Source organism: Zalophus californianus, chromosome 7 (assembly GCF_009762305.2).
Source record: "Zalophus californianus isolate mZalCal1 chromosome 7, mZalCal1.pri.v2, whole genome shotgun sequence".
Classification (NCBI taxonomy): Eukaryota; Metazoa; Chordata; class Mammalia; order Carnivora; family Otariidae; genus Zalophus; species Zalophus californianus.
Window position 1 is genome coordinate 14700011 of NC_045601.1, and position 25564 is coordinate 14725574.

Consider the following 25564-nt stretch of genomic DNA (forward strand, 5'->3'; position numbering starts at 1 on the left):
CTACAGACAAGTTAACATCTCTCCTGAATGCTCAAAAGTCAGGAACTAAACCCTAATGGTCTCTTCTACTTTATTATTTCTTGGCTTTCCTCTGTCTTTACAATGTATTCCCCAAATCTTGCTCTAAATTTACTACCTACATTTTTATTCTCTTTGAAAGAATAACTCTGATTTTTAAAAATTATTTATGTGTGTATATCATCTTCTCCCTTTGTTTTTCATGTCAGTCCATGTACAGAGGATCACCGGTTAGTACAAATTTTAGAATTTTTAACTCCTGACTTTTATAGGTAAAAGAGAACATAAGTTTCATGCTATTTGGTAACAAACTTCAAAGTAAGTGCATTTTCTTAAACTACTCATCACAGTTTCTTTTAAGTTCCAGTCAACTTCTGAATTTAAAAAATAACCTTTTTTTTTCTGTGTGGTGTTTTGTTGGTAATTCCTTGCATGATGTCATATTTTTTCAAATTTAAACAATTTTTTGAAATTCATTCTATAGTTGTTTTTATTGTGTGCCCCTAATGAATGCTCCTGAAATTTCCACTGAAACCATGTGCTTGTTTGTTTTGATGGCTCACCCGACTTACTCTTGTTTATCACTACATAGGCATGACCAAATTGTCCAACTGATGTCTATTAAAGTGCTAATTATTGCATAATTGGGTGGTCTATAATCTTCTAGTACATTACTAGTACAGTTTTTCTTTTTAAACAGATTAAATTAGTCAACATTAACTCCACTGATATAGCTGATGGCCGACCTTCAATAGTTCTTGGATTGGTGTGGACCATTATTCTATATTTCCAGGTATTGTACTATAGCTCCCTTTTCAGTTGATATAATGTCATGGATGGAGGTAGTGGTAGAAATTTTAATAGTACTCTCATTTGCCCTACCTTTGGGGTTGATTCTCAAGTGAGCAGAAATTTGACTTTCCATGTATATTGTTTTTTGTTAGCAGAAAAATTTCCTCTTCTTCCCTGCAAAGATGTTATACATGGTACTCCCACAAAGAACTGTGACATAGGTGCTCCATCTGAAAAATGAGCAGGGCACATCAGAGATGAGATATTGGTGTAGAAAGAGTTCAGGAAATTGTTTTTTTTTTTTTTTTGTTCTCTGGAAGGGACCAGTTTTATGTTCCCATTAGACATTAAGGGGAGAAATGAACTTACCATTCCATCTAGAATAATTGTTCTAGCCATTAGGTTGTTTATTTTTTGAAGATTTTATTAATTTATTTGAGAGGGAGAGAGAGAGGACAAGCAGGGATGAGGGGCAAAGGGAGAGGGAGAAGCAGACTCCCCACTGAGCAGGGAACCAGACACGGGGCTTGATCTCAGGACCCCGAGATCATGACCTGAGCCCAAGGCAGACACTTAGTTTTTGTTTTAAGACTTTATTTTTTAGAGCAGTTTTAGGTTCACAGCAAAACTGAACAAAAAGTACAGAGATTTCCCATATATCCTGTGTCCACACACCATGTGTAGCTTCTCCCATAACCAGCATCCTCCACTGAAGTAATACACATGTTACAATTAATGAACCTATATTGACCCATCATTATCAAAGTCCATAGTTCACATTAGGTTCCCTTTTGGTGTTGTATGCTCTAGGAGTTTGGATAACCATTAGGTTTTATTTTATTCATTCATTCATGTGTTTAACAAGTGTTTATTACTGTGTACGAGTTAGTTTTAGATGCAGTGGAAGTCGGAAGACGAGTACAACATCGATTATGCCTTAAGAACTTACCTTGTCAATGGTGTTAAGGGCGTGAATTTAAATCACTTTTAGTTGGAAAAGTAAAACATCCAAGGAAAGAAGAACAAGATAATTCTTATGTTTTTGCCACCTGTTAACTCATGAACAGATTGAGGAGTTGACCAGCAACCTGCCACAGCTGCAGTCTTTGTCAGGCAGCACATCCTCTGTGGACAGCATGGTTAGCGCTGAGACCGCCAGCCCCCCAAGTAAACGGAAAGTGGCCACCAAGATCCAAGGAAATGCTAAGAAGGCTTTATTAAAGTGGGTTCAGTACACAGTAGCCAAGTAAGTACCAAGAATTTGTTTAAATTTGAAGCCCTTCAATAATTTGAGTTACCAATTTATTACTGAGTGCACCTGCCAATATTGTGAAATTTGAAGAGACATTTGAATGAAGGGCTTTGCTTCAGGCTGTTCCATTCTTTCCTTGAATTAAAATATAAACAAAAATCATCACTAATACTCTAGGAAAATGCTGTAATCAACCTAATTCCTTTGTTAATCATGTGATTGGGCCCAATTGATTTATTTTTAACACACACTTTGGTCATCTGAGGAGTAATTCTGTTGAGGTCATTGTTTGGACTTCCTGCTTTTATTAAATAATCTTTACACAAATAAACTAGAGGCTTAAATGTGATTATCTCTTTATAAGACTGTTGAGTTCTGTTTAATAATAATGTGAACTAAGGTCCACATTCCGAAAGAATTGTTTTTGTTTCCCAAAACTTTCTAGCAATTTTATTTTAAAATTCTTTTTCCTTGGGTCTCCTCTTTTATCTGAAATGTAGATTCCTTTGTCAGCTTCAGTTTTATGGATTGTGGATTTGCTTCTGGGCATAATAAATTTACATGTGTGTACATTCATGTGATAATGCTAGTTAGAAAATTACTACTCTCAATGAGTATCTTTTCATAGCACTATCAATAGCATTTTCAGCAATTTAAAAAAATTGAGCATACCAATGTTATGTCGTCAGATGTGGTCAGTGGTAGGATCTCTTCATGAAGAAATTGTGCTTTTCTATGACTTCCTAAATGACACGTCAAATTAACTCACTTTCTGTTTTGTTTTTGCATGCCTAAATCTAATCTGAATCTTATTCCCTACTTCTGGAAAGTAGTTTTAAACAAGTACTTATCATTATAAAATATTGAGGCACTAAACGTAGGGAGTGCTATTTTTTTTAGTTCTATTTTTAAAGTGTTTGAAAAGCAAAAATAAAGACAAAAATTAAACATAAAGAAGATGTAATTAGTGATACTATTTTGCATCTTTTTGTTTTAAAGTGTGTTGGTGGTTTTCTAATTTGGGGTATATTTTTATGATTCAACTTGTAGTCAGAAATATTTCTGAAAGCAAAGCTTTGTGGCTTTTTAGAATCCGTAGTAGAAATAAAATGGTAAAAGCCTGACCACACTGCTGGTATACTGTTTGCATTCCATTGATAGTGGCAGTTACTAATCTCTTTTGCAGCTCAGTTGGGCAGGGAGAAGAAATGTGCTAGGTAGGAAGAGACAGGTGACCATATGCTAGGACATTTGTCATGATACTATTTAATAAAACTTCATGATAATATCAGTGTGATACTCTCCCATTGCTGAAAAGCATTAAATTAACCAAAAATAAATTGGTTTCCAACCAAAAATAAAATATTACAGTAGCTTAAAGTAAACTCAAATTTAATGCTATTGGAGTTTTTCTGCATTGGTTTTGTTTTACATATGGTGTGTTAGCTTTCAAAAGATGTGCAAGGGTCTAATGATAACTAAAAGTCATTCCTGCAACTTACATGTGTGTAACATCAGTGGAAGTTGTATTTTCCTTATCTGTATAAATGTCCAGATTTCTGGATCCAAGGCTTTTCCACCCATCAACATATCAGTGAGATCCATTTACTTTATAGCTGCATCAAGTGTAGAGATTTGGGGAGATGACTGTTCTCTAACATAAAAATTCTGTGATCAACACGTGATTCCATTATACCTACCAGATTGTTGATAATTTTTCTAAAAGTTGCTTTTTTTTAATTTTTTATTGTTATGTTAATCACCATATATTACATCATTAGTTTTTGGTGCAGTGTTCCATGATTCATTGTTTGTTCATAACACCCAGTGCTCCATGCAGAACGTGCCCTCCTCAATACCCATCACCAGGCTAACCCATCCCCCTACCCTCCTCCCCTCTAGAACCCTCAGTTTGTTTTTCAGAGTCCATCATCTCTCATGGTTCGTCTCCCCCTCTGACATACTCCCCTTTTCTTCCTCTCCTGTTATCTTCTTCTTTTTCTTTTTTCTTAAAATATGTTGCGTTATTTGTTTCAGAAGTACAGATCTGTGATTCAACAGTCTTGCACAATTCACAGCGCTCACCGTAGCACATACCCTCCCCAATGTCTATCACCCAGCCACCCCATCCCTCCCACCCCCAACCACTCCAGTAACACTCAGTTTCTTTCCTGAGATTAAGAATTCCTCATATCAGTGAGGTCATGTGATACATGTCTTTCTCTGATTGACTTATTTCACTCAGCATAACACCCTCCAGTTCCATCCACGTCGTTGCAAATGGCAAGATCTCATTCCTTTTGATGGCTGCATAATATTCCATTGTGTATATATACCACATCTTCTTTATCCATTCATCTGTCGATGGGCATCTTGGCTCTTTCCACAGTTTGGCTATGGTGGACATTGCTGCTATAAACATTGGGGTACACGTACCCCTTCGGGTCCCTACATTTGTATCTTTGTGGTAAATACCCAGTAGTGCAATTAAAAGTTGCTTTTTTAAAAATACTATCCCACTATGTGTTTTTCAAGAAACTTTTTACCTCCCACCCTCCACCACTCCAGCAACCCTCAGTTTGTTACCTGAGATTAAGAATTCCTTCATATCAGTGAGGTCATATGATACATGTCTTTCTCTGATTGACTTATTTCGCTCAGCATAATACCCTCCAGTTCCATCCACGTCATTGCAAATGTGGGAGGGATGGGGTGGCTGGGTGATAGACATTGGGGAGGGTATGTGCTATGGTGAGCACTGTGAATTGTGTAAGACTGTTGAATCACAGACCTGTACCTCTGAAACAAATAATACATTATATGTTAAAAAAAAAAAAGAAGATAGTAGGAAGGGAAAAATGAAGGGGGCGGGAATCGGAGGGGGAGACGAACCATGAGAGACTATGGATTCTGAGAAATAAACTGAGGGTTCTAGAGGGGAGGGGGTGGGGGGATGGGTTAGCCTGGTGATGGGTATTAAAGAGGGCATGTATTGAACGGAGCACTGGGTGTTATACGCAAACAATGAATCATGGAACACTACATCAAAAACTAATGATGTAATGTATGGTGATTAACATAACATAGTTAAAAAAAAGAAACTTTTTACTTTTTATGGATAAAAGACTTTAGAATCTGTACCCATTTCAGTATATGACATGTTTTTAAAATAATAATCTGTGAGACTCTGTGGTCTGAATGTTTATCAGTCTCATAAGACTGCCCATGACAAGAAAGGACAAAACATCCAGTAAACACCAGACATGTTATCAGAATATATTCACTGTTTTTATATAAAATTTCAAAATATGTGAGAAATAAATAAAAACTCAGTAATGCAACATAATTAAGCCTTCTCTATTTTTTTTACCAACTTTATCTCCTATCACTATATACTCTCAGACATGAAAGAATTAAATTGTAGCATATCTGATATTTGCATACTTCATTTTGAGATGTCTAGGAAGAACAATTGTATTTTAAGACAAAAATTAATAAGATAATGAAACAAATGAAAATTTGTATATCCAGGTCCATTCAAAATGACTTGAAGTAAGTATGTATTAGAGGTCAGAAATGCCTATAAACTGGATATACTTCATCACTTCTTTAAGTGATGTGTCCAAGTTTAAGTTTGTATAACTCCTTTAAGTGACATATCTAAGTTTTCCTAGATTTTGTATCCGAGATTCTTAAATGAGAGGTTTGGACTAAAACTAAAACTTTTTAGGAATATCACCTAACTGCTTTAATCTAATATGAAACATTATAGGTGTGCATGTGTGTGTGTGTGTGTGTGTGTGTGTGTGTGTGTGTGTGTTTTCAACAAATATAGAAAAAGAAAATGTACTAAAACTTGAAAAATTATTCCAACATCGTAATATTTAGGGAAATATTTTCTATATTTTTGAAAATATCTGAAACAATAAACAAGTTGAAAATCAGAAAATATCTAATACACAATGAATATTTGCTAGCTAATTGTTTATTTGCACCCACCTTATTGTGTTAAAAAATAGTTTGAGGTGCCTGTGAATACAAAAACATTTTCAAATGAGGAAATGTGAGCAAAAGGAAAATGTAGGTGGAAAAGTAAGATGAAGCCAGGGTAAATGTACGAATTGAGGAGTTAACAAGAGCACACTGACCCATTCCACCTGTGTGGGTATTTGCCCGTGTGTCAGACATTGTCTGAAAATATTACATGCATACTACCAGAGACAGGAACTCTGAAAGAACTAAGAGGAGATACAGGATTACTTTATTATTACTGGCATCTTACAAAATTGTTTTGAAAATATATATTTATGAAGCCAGTGATGAGATACAATGATGCTGTTTTCAGCACAAGACATTTTATGCAAGCTGAATGTACATTGGTAGAAAAGGATTTAAAGTGACTCTTAAGTTTGCAGAGATAAAATTTAAGGGCACTTACCAACTTTGTATATTAATCAATGTATCAATCAAATCTACCTTATGGTTCATGGAATTCTTGAGAATATAGTAAAAAAGGGAATTGAGTGATATTACCTCTGCTTCATTTAGAAAGAACTATAATGAGACTAATTTTTTTTAAAAGGAGACTACCAAGATATTCATCCATTGAATGTCACCTAATTGATCACCTTCAAATGTTCTATACTTAACCAAGGGATGCTGTTCAAAGACATCGTTACAAGTTCCTTTTGGAGCTGCCATTATATATAGTTGATAAGTTACATGTAAAAAAAATTCATTGTGTGAGCTTGTATCACTTTTATTTTTAACAACAAACTATTACTACCAACTTGAATGAATTCTTAATTATCATAATCGGCTTTGAATTAATTCTATCCACCACAGAAGAACAAAGATTTGCCACCAAGGGCATTGCTCTCAAGGCAATTCCAAAAACAGAGTTTAAAAAGCAATTTGATCAAACAGTTTGATCAGTGAGGTAGATGGAAACTTGTCTGAACTTATGTGATGTGTAGGCTCCTGTGTGACTGATTTAGAGATATGATTACATCCATTTGCATTTGTTCATTCTAAAGTATTTGATATAATTCAGCCATATTATCTTAGTATGTTAATACCTGTGCACATACAACACACTGTTGTTTATCATTGTCATTGGAAATGTGCTAGATACTTCTTCAAAAGTACACACTGATGAATTACTATCAATTTTGGTGTTTTTATAATTTTCTCTTTTTATTTTGCAAGATATGTTTTCTCTATATTAGTTTCCTTTCAAAATTTTTTTTAAAAATTTTACATTGAATATCTCAATTACTGAAAAGTCTAATATTGAAGATTCTTAAGTATGGAACCACAACTTCTCCCGCTTATCTTGTTACCCTCTAAAAATTTTATTTTGCCTAATTTTTTTTAAGCAGCTAACTGCTATAACTGCACATGAGTCATTGCTGAGGACTGGATTTTGCATTAGTCCTTGAGGACAGTGCATGTTATCTATTCAGAATGTGACATTATTTTATTTTATTTTTTTTATCACATTAAGGCAGATGGGAATAGAAGTAAAAGACTTTGGGCGGAGCTGGAGAAGTGGAATCGCCTTCCATTCCATCATCCATGCCATTCGACCAGAACTAGTGGACTTGGAGAGAGTGAAAGGGAGACCTAACCGGGAAAACCTGGAGGAGGCTTTCACTATTGCTGAAACAGAACTAGGAATCCCAAGACTACTGGATCCTGAAGGTAAATGGAGTAATTGTTGGTTCTTGCACACACACTTCAAATCAGTAAGTTTCTATGTCTTAAAGGCAGAAATTACAGATGATTTCCGAAACCTTATCAGAGGCCAGAAAACTTTAGAAAAGCAGGAAGAAATAGTACTTTCCTGCACTGATTTTCTTTTGGAAAAATATTCACTAGATATGGGAGCAAAATATAGTTCTGTTGCTCCAAACAGCACTTTGACGTGGGTGGTGTCAGCCAAGTGAAGAGTAGTAACTCCATATAGTAAGGGTGGAATGAAAGCTTTAGAAGTGTGCATGTTAAGGGGAGGAGGGATGCCCAGGATGAAAGAATTACTCTGTTTATATAACAAAGAATCGGAAGAAGTAAGAGATCATTAATAATCGGAGATCATATCTTTAAAATGTCAGTCACTACGGGTGCCTGGGTGGCTCAGATGGTTAAGCGTCTGCCTTTGGCTCAGGTCATGATCCCAGAGTCCTGGGATTGAGTCCCACACCGGGCTCCCTGCTCCTTGGGAGCCTGCTTCTCCCTCTGCCTCTCTCTCTCTCTGTCTCTCATGAATAAATAAATAAAATCTTTAAAAAAAAATGTCAGTCACTAGAAACTTAGAAATGTTGATAACCATCCAGTGTTCCAGTGTCAGTTGGGAAAACCAAACAAATGCTCGACTACTGTTTTTCATTAGAGTTGTCTGGCACCTTTTTGGTAAGGCTGTGAATTTTAAGACATTATAGAAGTGGATTAAGCTCTTTCAAGCCTTCAAAAGACAATTTTGATGCCTTTAATAAACTTTAGTAAACTGAATAAATTGTTTGTTATATTGACATAAAAGGATTAAAAGTGAATTTTCCAGGGGTGTCTGGGTAGCTCAATTGGTTAGCATCTGACACTTGATTTTTAGCTCAGGTCTTGATCTCAGGATCCTGGGATGGAGCCCTGCTTCCAGCTTTGCACTCAGCAGGGAGTCTGCTTCTTTCCCTCTCCTTCTTCCTCTGCCCCTCCGCCTGCTTACTCTCTCTCAAATAAATAAATAAATCTTTTTTAAAAAGTGAATTTTCCAAATGTCACAAGCAGTTTCTTATTTGGGTTGGCAGTTATGGATATTTCTATTAATGAATGCGGAAGAGTAAATAGAGGGGTGCCTGGATGACTCAGTTGGTTAAGCATCCAACTCTTGATTTCAGCTCAGGTCATGATCCCAGGGTCATGAGATCAAGCTCCACGTCAGGCTCCATGCTATGTGTGGAACCTGGTTAAGATTCTCTCTCTCTCCCTTTACCTCTGCCTCTCCCCCTGCAATAAAAAAAAAAAACAACAGAGTAAATACAATGAAAGCAAGTTCTTTTTAAAGATGAGATTTTAGAATGAGCATGTCTAACTCTAAAACAGTGTCTAAATGGAGACACTTGTGCCTCCAGGAGTAAGTTACAGATACCTACAAGTCCCTGGTTGGCTTTCCTGAGATGAGAGCAGAATGGAGATCTCTTGCTACTTGAGGATCCTGCTGGGGGTACCCACAGATTCACTAGGATGGCCAAGGGCTTTCCACCTTATTTCTGTGTACACATGCACACACACACACACACACACACACACACACACACACACAAGTCAATAATGTTCAGCTCAAGGAGAAAGCCACACACACATCCCAGCCCTCAATTTTTTTAGAGTAGGACAGCAAGAGGGTATAAACGATTCTTTCATATCCACTAGACTAGAGAAGTTTAGTGTTCCCTTTGATGATAGAACTGAGGTTGCCCAGATGCCAGGCTAGCCCAGATATAAGGTGACCTTTTGTTTTCCTAATATGAACTCCACCCTCAAAAAGTTATTGATCTTAAACTTTTTTAATTAAAAAAATTAAAAATACAAAAATAAAGAAATTTTTAAAAAATTTTAAAAAGGTTATTTAGCAAACCAGGATGTATAAACTTTTAGGAATATAGATTAAATAGATCAATATGTATTACAACAATTAGTTTATGATTTAGTTACACATATATTTAAATGCTGTATTACTGTATTAAATCATGTTAAATGTTTTTTTCCACTTTCACATCTCATGAAAGTTTTACTTGTTCTTCACGTGCATCTTCCACATCAGTGATTTTGTCGTTTCTACAATCACCTTTGAGTCATCCAGTGCATTCCAGAATACATGATCACTGTTTCCTTTGAAGTCTTTTGAGCCGTAGCACTTTTTCAATCCTGCATTGATAGTTTGTAGAAACTATATCTCAAATCACAAGGCACATTACAAAATATTAGGGCAGTTTATATTTTGGTTTCCATGGCTTTTGTTTGTTTTGTTAGATATTTGTAAACTCCAAATGTAATCACATTTTCATTGCCTTTAAAAGGGATAGTCAAAGGTGATTTAAAACATTCAACTCTTTATATGTTGCAGTCTTACCCCCTATATTTCTATAATGATTAAATTTGTATAAATATCTTTGCTTGATTTTTATTGGTTTTATTAGTAAACGTCCGTACACTTAAAAATATCTTCTCAGGCTCTGTGTTTCCCTCAGAGTACTTGACCATTCAAAGTGTAGTAATTTAGAGAGAATCATGCACAAGGAAGAGGCTATCCAAGGAATTGAACATAAGGCATCTTCCTCTTTTCTAAAATAAAACTTGTGGGGGCAAGAGGGAACTTACCTATATTTGTCCAGATACAGTATACAAGCTCTATGGGCACGTCATTCTGTGCCACACCTGTAAGCATTTTTTACTACCCGCTCACCCCAGTTCTGAAATTTACATAGTATTTATGTTTTATTAACAACACAGAATGTCTGAATAACCATAAAGTGTCTCAGATTTTTGGTGAATTATTGTTGATATTATTTAAATGAAACATGTATTACTTTCCTAAAGGTTCGTAGTTAAAATGTGTCATCTTTCTGCATCATAACATTCCCATCACGTATCATCCAAACTAAATTGGTTTGCCCTCCCTCACTATCTTGAAATATTAATTCTATTTTTCTTTTGCATTTAGGACAGTGTCTTTTGGCATATTAGCTAGATTTCAAAGTTTGTGTTATTAAAATATAAAGAAGGCTAATTAACCTATTCATATTTGGTTTTGGTTGTTCCAGATGTTGATGTGGATAAACCAGATGAGAAGTCTGTTATGACCTATGTAGCCCAGTTTCTGAACCATTACCCTGACATCCACAATACAGGCACTGATGGGCAAGAGAATGATGTAAGTATTTTTTTCTTCAAGCACTGATAGCACACTCAGTGGTAGTGACTTAGATGTTTAACATGGTGCTTTCTAAAAATTAAATTTGAATGCTTTATTTTATTTTATTTTATTTTATTTTATTTTTGGAATGCATTTCAAAAAGGGAGCAACTGAGTAAAGAATAGGTATCACCAACTGGGGAAGAGATTACAGGGAAAGATTTTTCTGATGTGCATGTTGGATATGTGAGAGAAAGCATTATTAATGATAAATGCTGGACATAGAGCACTGATGAATTAAAACTGAGGAAAGATAGACTTGTTGGGAGATACATTTAGTAATGTGAGGATTGAAGTAATTTTATATTCATCATGTCATTTGTGCCTTTACAGCTTGAGTCCCCATATTCTGTTTAATCTGAGAAAATTTATTTTTGACTTTCAGATTTATTATATAAGGCACTACTCACAACAAACACATGGAAGTAAGGCAGACTTGTAAAAGCCCTGATACTCTGTGATTAGATTTTTTTCAGCCTCTCAATAGTTTAAATAACATTTTTATACTGTGCCACTGACATATGTTCATTGTCATAAAAGAGAAAAAGTAAAAAAAAATGGAAAAAGAAAATGATCCGTACTTGATCTTTTAGAGAGACCCTATCCTAGAAAAAAATTAATATGTTAGTGTATATTTCCAACATTTGTCTATATGTATGTAGACACACATAATATTTTAACAAAAACAGAATTATAGTACACATACAATTTCATCTTTTTTTTCTGTTAACATAAAAAAACTCTTCCTATACCATTCTTTCCAAGACATCATATAGATATACAATAATTCATCCAGTTTTAATTGTTGAAAATTTCTGAATTTTTACCATTATAAAAGGTGCTTCTATGAAAAATTCTGTAATACAACATTGTTTTATGATTCTTTCTTAAAAGTGGAATTTCTAGGCTAAAGTGCATATAGATTTTTAATGCTTTTTGAAATTTTTTTAAAAAATTTTCTGTAAAAAGTTTGTCCCATTTTACACTCGAGCCAGCACACCAGAATGCCTATTTTCCCACACTTTAATTTTTTTTTTTAAGATTTTATTTATTTATTTATTTGACAGAGAGAGACATGGCGAGAGAGGGAACACAAGTAGGGGCAGTGGGAGAGGGAGAAGCAGGCTTCCTGCAGAACAGAGAGCCCGATGTGGGGCTCGATCCCAGGACCCTGAGATCACGACCTGACCAAAGACAGACACTTAAGACTGAGCCACCCAGGCGCCCCTATTTTCCCAGACTTTAACAATGGATATTACCATTCTTCTAATTTTTTAAGTGTTATTATTATTTTTTAATTACAAAGAGGTGGGTTTACTACTGAATTTAAAATTAATTATAAGGCAAAATGAGAGACAGAGAGAAATAAATGGAATTTTCAAGATGTGTTAAAAAACCGTCTGACTTCATTGCTCAGGTCTCAACTAGAGTTTTCAAAGCAGTTTGAGAGTATAATAAAGAGAAACAAGAAAAACAACAAAAAACTTTGTATGGTTTCCAGACAGATTTAGAAACAGGTCTGAGAAAGGAAAAGGCCAAGGGCTCATAACCCCAGATTTTCAAATAGGTGAAGGTATTGCACTAATAGAAATCTGTGACTTCATAAAAAAGTAAGCAAAACATCGGTAACTGGTGTTTCCTAGGTTGCTTGGATGAAGTTAACTTGGCATTTGATAGAACTATGTTCGTTTTTTTTAAAACTATCATTTCAGGAAACCTGTTTTGTTCCTTGACAGGATTCAGGCGCAAACATTGACCACCAGAGTAACTTACCCATAGTCAGCAAAGTAAATGTTTCTAAGAAGAACCGCAGGAGGCAAAACCAGACTTTCTCTACAAATTCTAGCATAGACGGATGCATGTGCTTCGGTGTCATTTGGGGTTTTCTGGGTTTTGAGAATATAATTTGTTGTAGATGTTGCTGTGTGCATAAGAAAACTCCATTAGAAAGCATATTAGACTAACCCCATACAGCTTAGAGAAAGTCAGCTTGCATCTGATTTTCATATCAAAAGTCCTTCTGTTACCCAATTGGATTTATTTCTGATCAAGTTTCTGAGTTTGTACTGTTTTAATTTCTCTGACATTAATCATCTCCCCAGATGAGTAAACTCTGTGACTGGCAGTGTCTGAGAAACAAAAGAAGGTGCTTTTGTTAATGCTCATGAGCAAGAATCGAATGCCAAAACTCATCAAGATTTGAAAGACACACATTCCTGACATAAGCTTGTTAATAGGCTTTACTAAAGAGGCTTTATTATTAAGAGATTAATTTCATTATCTAGAAAATAAATTGATTTTTTTTAAAAAGTTCCCTCTATCCCTTCCTGAAAAGAGAGTACATATGATTTCTTCAGGGTTATTTCAAAAATTAATTTTGAGGAAAATATATTATAAGCTTTGCCCCTTTTTAGTGTGGCATTTGTAATGGAGGGCATATGCATCTAAAAATGAATATTTTCAATAAGAAAAAGGAATTTTATGTATTTTATATATTTTTCATTTGCTTAATGCAGCTAAATGGCCACCTAATTTTTTCTGGTGAAACTTTAAGATTTTATAGGTTACACACATTAGGGCTATTGATGCCATCACCTCAAAATACTTAGTATTTGTCTAATCAAGTCTTAGGAAATAATTCTTTTAATTCACTTTTAAAAAGCTTGGCATCACCCTGTCTCCCAGGCTTCCATTTTTTGGTGAATTTGAATGCTGTATCCTCTTTATGAGTTTATTTAAATTAGATACTTTATAGATACGATTTTTAAATGTGATTTTCTTATTGGAAGTAGACATTGCTATGCTTTCTTACTCCAGCCAATAAAACTGATCAAGTTTTTCCCTAAAGGTGTTCTTGAATAATTAGCACTCAAACATAAATAAATAAAATACGCCTATTAGTTCATCTCTGTGAGCTATTAAACTTACAGTTGTTTGTTCACTCATTCCTTCTCCTATTGCAACAACTACTACTGGCTGCTTTGAGAAGCACAGCACCATCTTAATTGGTATAGGGGTACAGAGATGCATCTTATGAGTGTATTTAAGAGAAAAGAAATGAATTAATATACCTCTTCTCTACATAGTTCACCATTTAAAATGGTTAATATTTCAAGCTATAAATATTTGTAAAATGTAAATATTGCCAAAAATTAAAACAAAACATCAAATGCTAGAATACTACATTGCCTTATTGGATTTGAACATTTTGATGCTTTCAAAAGTTATGAAAATCTCTTAAAGTAACTATACCCATAAAATTATCATCTATTTATTTATGGACAGATGCCTCTCCATTGTTTTTTTTTCTTGTTTCCTGTATAATTTTTGTCCTGATTTATATTATTTTTCTATATATTATCTTTTCATATTGTTAGGAAATACTTCCAGGTTTTCCATCTTTTGCAAATTCTATCCAAAATTTTAAGGTAAGATTTAAATAATCTTGAATCAGTGACCTCTTTCAAACATCCTACGTTCCATAGCTTATTAGCCATTCCTTTGCATGTATATGTCTTTATATACACATTTCTTTTAATGCATTAATTCTGTTATTTCCTTTTCCTTTCCAATAGAATAAATAACATGTAAGTGTTATTGAATGTTAGTTATAGTCTAAGCCACTCGCATGAACTAATCTTTAATTACAAGATAGCATCAATTAATTTCTTTTTAATAACACTAATAAAAGGAAAAATTTATAATAACTATGGTTTCTTTGTATGTGACATGAGAAATAAACAAAGCTAAAGATTTATTTTTATATGTTAACATATTAAGCGGGAAATTATTATTTGAAAAAAGCTAAGTATTCATTTAGTTTGTATCCTGAGTTTTATCACATCTCTTCTGCTCAGTATTTGGTCATATAGTTTATTTAGTAAAGTTCATGACATGTGGTAAGTGCTCAGATATACTTGTGGAATTAATGATTATGAGTTATTTCCCAATTTCAAGTTGTCCCATACTTTTTCCATCTTTCTTTATGTTCCATCTAGGCTTGAGGTTAAGGATCTATCAACAAAGTAGACTTCATGCCAACACTGTAATAACAATTAGAAGTAACTAATTTTATATCAAATATTAAATTAATTTTTATTTCATGCTCCATGAATCATGAGTTGATGTACACATAAACCTACTACAGAACATATAAAGATGCCTGTGTGTATGTTTGAATGAAATAGAGAGAAAGAGAAAAAGTCATGAGAATACTGGCCATTTAACTGCCTGGAGTTTAGGTGGTGGTGGTGCCTTTTATAGGCAAATAGACACCCCCCCCCCCCCCCCCGGTCTTTGAATGCATATAAAAGTTAACAGTTGAAGAAAAGCCACTAGACTAAATGGGCTCTGGGAATCTAAATATTGTTTGGACAATATCTCCTCTTAAAAGGAGAATGTTGAGTGTGTAAATAGCTACATGCTTCTTACCTTATTGCAATTTGCCTGACACTGCTCCACCCGCAGAAAAGTCATTTACTAGATGAACTCTAATGAGGTTATTTTAAGAACATAATTCTTTCTCTTAGATGACTTTGTGAAGTAATTTCAGTTGGTGAAAAGCAGGTCCTTGGAGGCTCATAGTGAGGTCCTATGCTCGCTTCGATGATCTTCCCCCCACTTAGTAGTCACACTGGCTTTTGATACCTTGGAGGTAAACCAAGAGCATTTAGTTCTTCTGAGCTCATAAGGATGTGCCATTGGTGCTTTTATGGGCATGATGGTCAACCAATAAACCATGTGCCTTGGTCATGTTTATCTGTTCATTCAGAGGAGCCATCTTAGAAAAGGCTAAAGCTTTGGAGTTTTGGACTCCTGTTCCATTTCTTTCTCTACTTACCAATATTACCAATCATTTATTCTACCATTATATATTGAGTGAAACTGGGTGCCAGACACTGTGTTAGGCTAGAGAAAAATAAGATACATAAGGTGTTTGTACTGTGGGTGGAAGGGAAGAGACAATTAAGTGGACAATACAAAATAGTGCTTTTTCAGTGAATATTTGAGCTCAGGTTGTTACAGGATCAGAGAAGTGTTCTCAAAATGTAGTCCCTAGACCAGCAACGTTAGATTCACCTGGAAGCTTCTTAGAAATACAAATTCTCGTCCTCTACCCTAGACATCCTGAGCCAAGGAAGACTGAAGGTGGTGCCCAGCAATTTGTTTTCAGAAGCCCTCCAGGTGATTCTAGTGCACACTACTGTGTGAGAACCACTGGCACAGAAGAGGGACCCCCAACGAGACTTCTGGGTCAGAAAAAAGCTTTCTAGAGAGGTTGTGTCTGAGTTGATCTCTGAAGAAGGTGTTATCCAGGGGAAGATGTTTTCAGGCAGGATAGGATTGCTTTTGCAAGAGTGGAAAGAAAGAGAAGGCATGGACCATGACAGCACTGTGGGCCAGCCTCTGTGCTAGGTGTGCTGCACAGGTTATCTTGAATTCTCCCCCAAACTGGGGAAGCAGTGTGTGAGGTCTACTCAGATGATGGCGCAGCAGTAGAGAGGAGGGAAAAAAAAAAAAAAAAAGATGTGTCCAAAGACAGAACTGATGCTTGTCAGAACCAGAATTTGGAACCAGTTTTGCCCGCCTCCATGGCCAGCACTCTGTCTCCTCTGCCACTTAACCTGTCATCAGTCACTTCATCTGTGTCACAGGGCTGTGATCAAGTGAGATGCTGTAGTTGGAAGCTATTTGTCAGTGCCAAGAACCATGTTAAATGTGTTTTTGGTTACTTTGACATTCTTAACAGATAAGAAATCTTGTGAAAAATTAGAATATTTTTCACTAAATTTGTGCTGGAATGGCTTGTTATTATTTGTGGAAACAATGATATAAATCTTTTTTTTTTTCATGTTTGATATGTGAGTGGTAGCCTGGATGCATTCATTCAGGAAATATTTTGGTAAATATTTATAGGTGCTGTGTTACCAGGGTCTAGTAATACCATATTGAACAAAATAAATATTTTCTGTCATAGTGGAGCTTATGTTATAATACTGAATAGCATTTTTAAATAATACTAGCCCACAGTGTTACTGTGACTGTAACTCCTTGGATTCAGTCAAAATTTTTCTCATCCGGAATGGTCCTCTGGGGTACAAATGATCTTGGGTTAAGAAGCACCCCCCAGCCTATGTTTTCAGTCCTATTCCAGCCATTGTTCTTTCTGAGTATTTTTGTATTTAGGATATTTCCTCTTGAGTGCATTTTCTTAATTAAATTACTGTTTCTTGAGGAAAAAAATGGAGGTAGGTCATTTCAGTATTTAGCAAGATAATTAAGCTATTTTTCTAGAATTAACTTTTCTCTTACTCTCCAAAAGAGGTGAGGGAGAGGAGAGAAGTTTTTCAGAGACAATTGGAACTTATTAAATATTCAGTGCATTCTAGAATCCACCAGTTATTAATCAGCAATTAAGTCAATGCATAGTTACTAATAAAATTGTAATTTCTGCTGGTTTCTAGAGAGAAGACAGGCTAATTTTGAAAGAAACAAAAGTTTGGATAGAACAATTTGAAAGAGATTTGACAAGGGCACAGATGACAGAATCAAATTTGCAAGATAAATATCAGGTAATGTATGAAAAAGATTTGTTTCTTAAAATCCTTTTTATAAGTAATATTAGTATATGTCATTTAATCCAAGTTTATCTTTCAAATGATATTAATGAGAAAAATCTTAAAAGAAATAATATGTGTTATCTTAAGTTTGCATGTAATTTAATAATTGTATTTCTGTGTAAATAGGTAGTTTTAAAAAATTTAAGACATTTATATATTGTAATATGATTGCCATTGTAGAGATAATTAGCACCTCTATCACATTGCATAAATATTTCTTTTTTGTGGTTGGGATAATTAAATTCTAGTCTTTTAGCAAGTTTGATGAATATAATACAATATTGTTATCTATATTCACTCTAGGACTCATTTACTTCTCGTTGCAAGTTTGTACACTTAAATAACATCTTTCATATCTCCCCGCCCTCACCTCCCATCCCTTGGTAACCACCATCTTCTTTGTTTTTATGAGTTTGGCTTTTTTCACATAAAAGTGATGTCGTATAGTGTTTGTCTTTTTCTGTCTGCCTTATCTCACTTAGCATAATGTCCTCACGATCCATCTGTGTTGTCACAAATAGCAGGATGTCCTTCTTTCTCACGTTATTTATAGGTCTCTCTATCTATAACATCTCCTTTATCATTCATCCATTAATGGGCACTTAGGTTGTTTCCATATCTTGTCTATTGTGAATAATGCTGCAGTCAACAAGGGAGTGCAGATATCTCTTCAGTATCTGTTTATTTCCTTTGGGTATATATACCAAGAGGTGGAATTAGTAGTTTTCCAATTGTGTGTGTCCAACCTGTATGTTGAGCTCCGAGGCTTCATGACTTTTCTGGAACTCAGAGTCTTATAGATGACCCCAAGGACAAACATCTAGTCATTGTTTTTCTACAGCTCATGATCTTATAGTTGTCGCATAACAAAAAATTCCACCAAAAAATGACTTCAGTGCCAAACAGAAAACTACTACTGAATAAGCCGTATCTAACAAAGGCTTGCAACATGACTCTTTGGAGTGGGCTCATTAATGGGATCAGTTTCTATTGCTACCTGCCCGGTTCGACACTGTTGCTCTCAAATTGAGGCCGCCAAGGTTGTTTCTGTTGTAGTTCCCCCAGTTTCCTTATCCTGCTGTTACTTGGATTTTAGATTTCAATTTTCACATCTCAGACACAAAATCTTATAACAGGTTTTCCCATTAAATTGTGATTTATTGTATGCAGCATTGACGTTTTCCTCCTATTTAAAATAGTATTGCGGGCACCTGGGTGGCTCAGATGGTTAAGCGTCTGCCTTCGGCTCAGGTCATGATCCCAGGGTCCTGGGATCGAGTCCCGCATTGGGCTCCCAGCTCCTTGGGAGCCTGCTTCTCTCTCTGTCTCTCTGTCTCTCTGTCTCTCATGAATAAATAAATAAAATCTTTTAAAAATAAAATATAAAATAAAATAGTATTGCATTTTAGTGGCCAAACTATAATATATCCTGGTCTGCATTATAATTTAATCGGTTTTGCTACATAAAAGGGGGCAATGATAGGACACTCAACATGGCAGATGATAAAGGATTTAGCTGTTGGCATTAGTGTGTGGATTTTATGTAACAATATCTATAAAGTGTGCCTGAATTCAGATGAATGGTGCCATCAATATTATATTTGTTGAACACGTTATATGTTATTTGCTTTGAAACTTAATGTAATATTTCTTTCTCAAAAATATAATTTTCTGGATGAGCTTCATTAAAAAAATGATTAAGCCAGTAAATTGAGACTAGAAATACAAGAACAGAGTGAATATACTTATTAGACCATTGGTGAGTTTTAGTTTGGGCATAAATTATAGAAAAATCAAGTCCAAATTATGAAGCTACCTGTTGTACAAATGTTATTGTATAAAGGGAAGACAAAGGATTAGAAAAGCATGAAACAGAAACACTCCTTTCAGGCCCAAGATGATCAGCTGTCTCTTAAAAAAAAATTAGGGACCATCTGAAATCTGAACATAGGAAACATTTTCCTCATCTGTGTGTTTCTTACATAATCAGCATTTTCTCTTTCTACTTATCAGTCAGTAGTTCATTTTTCTATTTTTTTCATGCATAGAATTCTGTGGAACGAAATTGAAGGCCAAATTTATGTTTTGGTATTTTTGAGTTATGTTAAGTTAGAGGCAATGGAAGATAGATGAAAGTTGTGGTAAAATATTTACTCACCGTCTCCCCCCAGTGTTCTTCATGTGAACTTACATGTTTGTTTGACATTCTTTCAGATGTGTTTGTAGGGACATTCGCATGTTCTTTAACATAATTGCACATTTTAGTGGTATTTTCAATTCAATTTGGACTTGGAGTCTTATTTAAGGATGTGTTAATTTAATATATAATGTAGAACTTTAATTAAAATCACTAATTCTTAAGGTTAGTGTTAGATTTAGGGTTAAGTCTACATATTTTAAATTTATGTTAAACACGATGATAAAAGAAATGATACAATAATTAATATTTTAATGCCATAAAGTTAAAGCAAAATGTTATTATATAATTGAGATCCCTTAAGTAAACCTCTTTACCCAGATTTAAACACAAATTTAGATATCTTTAAATCAGTATTATTTAGATGTATATAATTTCTAACCTAAATTATTTGGTATTTTGGAGTAAAGCAACTATTTTGATGATTAGCATAGGTTTGTATTAGTATTTACTATTATTTCTTGAGAGCATGGACTGGGACATAGATTATTTAACTAGAAATGAGAAATCTTAGGTTTTAGTCCTGCCTCTACTACTTGTTCTTGCCAAGTTACCTCTGGGCTTCCTATTGTAATAAAAATAGGTCACATCGATGTTGTAGGGTTATGGAGAAAGCCAGAGGAATGATGTGTAGAGAGCGGTTAGCATGGGACCAAGCTCATCATCAGGGCTTGAAGAACGGTAGCTGCTATCAGTATCATGACTGTCATCATTATTACCAACAGCATATATTGAGTGTTATCCCAATATAAAGGATTGTTATTTAGGAAATGTGGTTTCCTTTGCGTTTGCTGTTTTTGACTCATTTCCATGTCCTTGCTCTTTTTCCTCTTTTAGTCATTTAAGCACTTCAGAGTTCAATATGAAATAAAAAGGAAACAGATTGAACATTTAATACAACCAGTACATAGAAACGGTAAACTGTCACTTGACCAAGCGTTGGTAAAACAATCCTGGGACAGAGTGTCCTCCAGGGTAAGTTCTCCCATGATTAATTTCATTAAGGTTGACATCATTTAGTCAAGAACATTTTCCATCGTGTTTTTCTACACAGTGAGTTTTCATCTGGTCCTACAGCCTCTTTCTGAGGAAGGAAAGGTTTACCTGTGGGAGTTTTCCTTTAAGTTAGTGGAAGTACTTGGCTTAACAACTCTTCTGCTTTTGCCTGCCCTATACGTAGTTTCCCTGTTGAGTAGATGATGGATTGAAATCCTGAAAGACTCAATTCTGGGTCATTAAGAAAAGATGACTCACCCAAGAATGGAGCCTCAGCAATTTCTCTAAAGTTTACAACCAGGTTTCATCAACAGTTGGTCATCCTCCTATATTCACATTCATTTTTAACAGTCTTTAATTTCAGCAAATTTTATCCAGTCCTTTGTGAACCTGAAAGAAAACTGCTCAGTAACTTTCATATTAATACTCAGCAAACTTAAAGGCCAAGATATCAAAACCTCTGAAACTTCTGTCATTAATGGGAATATTTGCCTTGAACTTACTGTATTTTCTTCATTTTTATAATCTAATCTTTTTTCCACAAACTCTACCAGAGAATAGGTTAGTTCCAAGCACCTCTGATGTTCCAGTAAGTCAGGAAACACTGCTTAAGAATTGGATAAAGTGGTAGAAATGAAATAGTTAGAAATTGTACTATCATAGAAAGAATCCTGAATATTCTGCTTCCTCCAGAGATGACTGGATGACCCTGATTTTTCTGGACCTGTTCTCATGTGGGAGGTTTTAAAGGATACACATCAGCTATTGTATAACATCTGGATCCTTGAACATCTCAGCAAACCCAGTCCCTTCCCTTTCAGCAAAAGTCCTGAAATTGAAAATCAGCAGGGGCTTTATGCTCTTCCTATAAGAAGAAAATTGTTTAATTGTTTAAGCTCTCAATAATGTCCTTCCATGTCTCAGGTGTATTTTAAGTTTCCTCAAAATTTGCTTGTAACTGTAATTTCCTCCTCATTCTCAAAGTATCTGATTCAGAACACAGATATTTTCTTCCTTGATATTTATTAAGTTAACCTGAAATAATTAACTTAAACCCTTATGCAGGCTTTTAGAAATCATTTGGGGGAGTTTTAGGAATTGTTTTCTGTATTAAAGATAATTATGTTTTTCTACTTTTGTATTTCAGCTCTTTGATTGGCATATACAGCTTGATAAATCTCTCCCTGCACCTCTGGGCACCATAGGTGCCTGGTTATACAGAGCAGAGGTGGCCCTGAGAGAGGAAATTACCATTCAGCAGGTCCATGAGGAAACAGCCAACACAATACAACGGAAACGCGAGCAACACAAGGTAAAAATCCCGGTGGATTTTCTGGCATGACAGTCCTAGTGTGGTCTGGGGATGTGGCTCTTTAGACCTTCCACGGACATGGGTCTCTCAGGCACCACTCATAGCGTTTCGGAGATGTCGCACTACCCTCACCCATGCTTGTGCTGACGGTTCCAGGAGATTTATTTTCTGAGGTATTTTCCAATAGCTCCGTGGTATTTTTTCATCTGTGGTTATCTTTGTTATTGCTATTGCTATATGTTATTTTTCAAAAGGTAAGCCACAGACCATACACATTTATATAATAATGTGATTGGCCATTGGCTTCAGACCTCATTCCTGTCTCCATTCAAGTTGACAAGTTCTATGTCCTGTGCTGTGACGGGGCAGGGGTTGAGGGAGAGTGGTGATTTTAGGAAGGGGTGGGATTAGACCTTGATGGCTTTTCAGTTATTTATTAATTTTTCAGCTTACTGCAAAGTCCATTGTGCTTAGTATAAATTCTAACATCCTTCCTCTTTGTGTTTTGTGATCGTACAGACCTAACTAAAAATGCTATTTTTCATCAACATCACATTAAACTCAATCCTGCATTTTGTGCAATTGAATTTGTATACCACATTTACTGTGCCATGGTGGGGATTACTATATATGTGGAAAACAGACAAGCGGAGATGACCACATATGGGCAATTTATAGCTCATATATATTTTCTGTCAAAATATTAATATTTTTAACACTGCTTCAAGGAAATAGACTGTTATATATTCTAGACCAGATTATAAAGCAAATTCATGACAGGTTTTGTCTCATGCCCCTCTGGGACCTTATTTTTAGAACTAGAAATGTAGAGGTACAAAGCAGTTTCAGCTCCTGGCCCTCTCAACTCAACTCACTCAACCCAGACTCAGCCGCCAGACAAGAGGGACACAAGAAGATTTTGTGTTCCTACACAATTAGTCAGGGCCTTTCCTGCGTTTATTCTTGGCCCTTCTTCAGTTATAATCAGTACCTCCAGACGCTTGAAGTTTTGCTGATTATCTCTTAGCCTCTCCCTTTCCGACCACCACCCACATGCACAGAACACACAGAAAACTCCTTAGAATCTGCTTCTCAGGTAAGAACACCATTTGGAATCTGTTCCATGGGTAGAGATACACACACATAAAATCCAGGCCTGCTAGTCTGTACTATCTATGAAGATGGAAGATGAGAGATCAAATCACAAGAGTTTTTCTGGAACTGAACAGGGTTAAGGCTCCTTAGCATCAGAAAAGCCTAGGCTATGTCCATGTTGAGATTCCCAGGATATTAAAAATAGGGGGAAATGCGGAAACAGTGTTACATAAATGATACCACTTTAAATATTAGCAATTCATCATAAATACTCTGTAATACATCATGTAACAACTGAAATGATGTTTAACTGACATGGAATATTGCACACAAAAGAAGTCAGCTTAGGGTTTAAAATCAAATGTAGAGTGTGTATCGATTGTGGGTTAAATGTGTTAATTCAGCAAATATACACTGAGGGCCTCCTGTGTGCCAGATTTATGCACCAGGGAAACTGGTGAAGGTGCTTCCAATCTGTAAGTTTGAGACACAACATGTGTTTGTTGTTTGAATAACATACTTAAGTCTGATTTGAATGCTCCACCTTAGAGAAAATGCCCTATAATATTAGCTGTGCTGTTTACTAGGTGATAAGATTTAGCAGAAATGTTAATTCGCTGCACACTTGTAGGCTGCAGCAACCCCTGCTAAGGAATGAGTTTTAAGTTGGATGTGCACATGTTGTCAGTGTATCTCTCAGTGATTATATGACTCCAGGCTCCCCATGACCCTTCTGGCCCCCTTGAGAGAGAAACCCTATGCCAACCACCAAGTGTGCAGCAAGAACCGTCCCTTTGCCAAAGTGCAGTAAACAACCATAAAAACCAGAAATGAAATGGAGTAGAGAAAAGGGGAGTGGGAAGAGTTGGAGGAGATGCTTATCTGAGACTAAAAATCAGAAAGGACTAAAGAGCAAGCTGGGGAATGTGGTGAAGAGACAACAGCAAGTAAGCAGAGGCAGGTAAGGGCAAAGACTAGGTTCAACAGATCTCCAGAACGATCTTTTTACTGAGGGAGGAACTTGTACTAGGTCTGGTCACAGGCACTTAAGGTAGTAGAGTCATACGACAATGTCACTGTGAGTTATAAAATCAATTCTCACTCATTTAAAATGTATTTGTTAGGTGCCTGTAAAAAGATCAGCTTTGATGATGTGAGAAATTTGAATCATTGTTGAGATAAGTAAAATTCTAGGCCCCTTCAATAGCAGAAAAATCAGCCCATCACTTTGGTATCAGTACTTTGTGCTGGTCTGTTGGGCTCACTTGGAAATGCAATATATACGTTGAAAAGAGCACAAAATAGGACTCATCAATACATAAGTAAGAATATTTTAGAATATTATCTTCCTATCCCAGTCTATAAGTAACGATGGCTTTTGCCATGAAAACTTAGATATGCTATCAAGATCTAGAATTTTTGGCTTTCTGCATTACTCCTACCTTTTTTTTTTTTTAAAGATATACCACAGGACAATTCTTCATTACTTAATACATAATCAGTGTTCGATTCGAAAACTCAATTCAGATAATTTTTAAAATATTTTTTTGCAAAGAGGTCATTTTATAAATGGTTCTACCAAAGTTATTTTTTTAATTGCATGTATATAGGGTCATATTATTCTGAAAAGCAAGATACACCTTTACTAGCTTTTCTATTTTCCAGATACTCTTATGCTTAGTTATCTAGGAAGGTAACAAATATAGTCATAGCTAACTATAATTGAGTATTTAGCCATGCTTCTGTCTTAAGTACTTAGTTTTGCTAAGCACTTGACATGTAGGATGTGAGAACAGGTATTCTTATCCTTATTTTGCAAATGAATAAACTTTAGGCAGAGAGAGGTTGAGTGCCTTGCCCAAGGTCACATAGCTGATAATCCAGATTGTTTTATTTATTTCTATTTTTAAAAGATTTTATTTATTTATTTATTTATTTATTTATTTATTTATTTATTTATTTATTTGTCAGAGAGCGAGAGAGCACAAGCAGAGGGAGCGGCAGGCAGAGGGGGAAGCAGGCTTCCCGCTGAGCAGGGAGCCCCATGCAGGACTGGATCCCAGGACCCTGGGATCATGACCTGAGCCAAAGGCACATGCTTAACTGACTGAGCCACCCAGGCATCCCTAATCCAGATTGTTTTAAACACTAAACTTAAACCATGCCCACAAAGCTATTGCATGTAACACATGTAGAGTAATTAAACTTACTAATTTTTATTAGTAGTACTGCTTTAGCCAAGTAAGGTTTTCAGTCTTAAGGAATGAGGAAAATAGCCATGAAACTCTACGACCTACTCCCCATCCTTGCTGTAGTTA

At 35.5% G+C, this 25564-nt stretch overlaps 1 protein-coding gene across 1 annotated transcript in view; it reads left to right on the top strand.

Annotated features, from left to right (window-relative positions):
- The window catches only part of SYNE1 (spectrin repeat containing nuclear envelope protein 1), a 454337-nt gene that overhangs the window by 119426 nt on the left and 309347 nt on the right, over positions 1-25564 (top strand). Inside the window, 9 exon segments of the mRNA XM_035728590.1 lie at positions 228-248; positions 719-811; positions 1878-2056; positions 7569-7765; positions 10876-10985; positions 14404-14454; positions 17491-17598; positions 20681-20818; positions 21987-22151. Of these exon segments, the coding sequence (XP_035584483.1) occupies positions 228-248; positions 719-811; positions 1878-2056; positions 7569-7765; positions 10876-10985; positions 14404-14454; positions 17491-17598; positions 20681-20818; positions 21987-22151 (1062 nt within the window).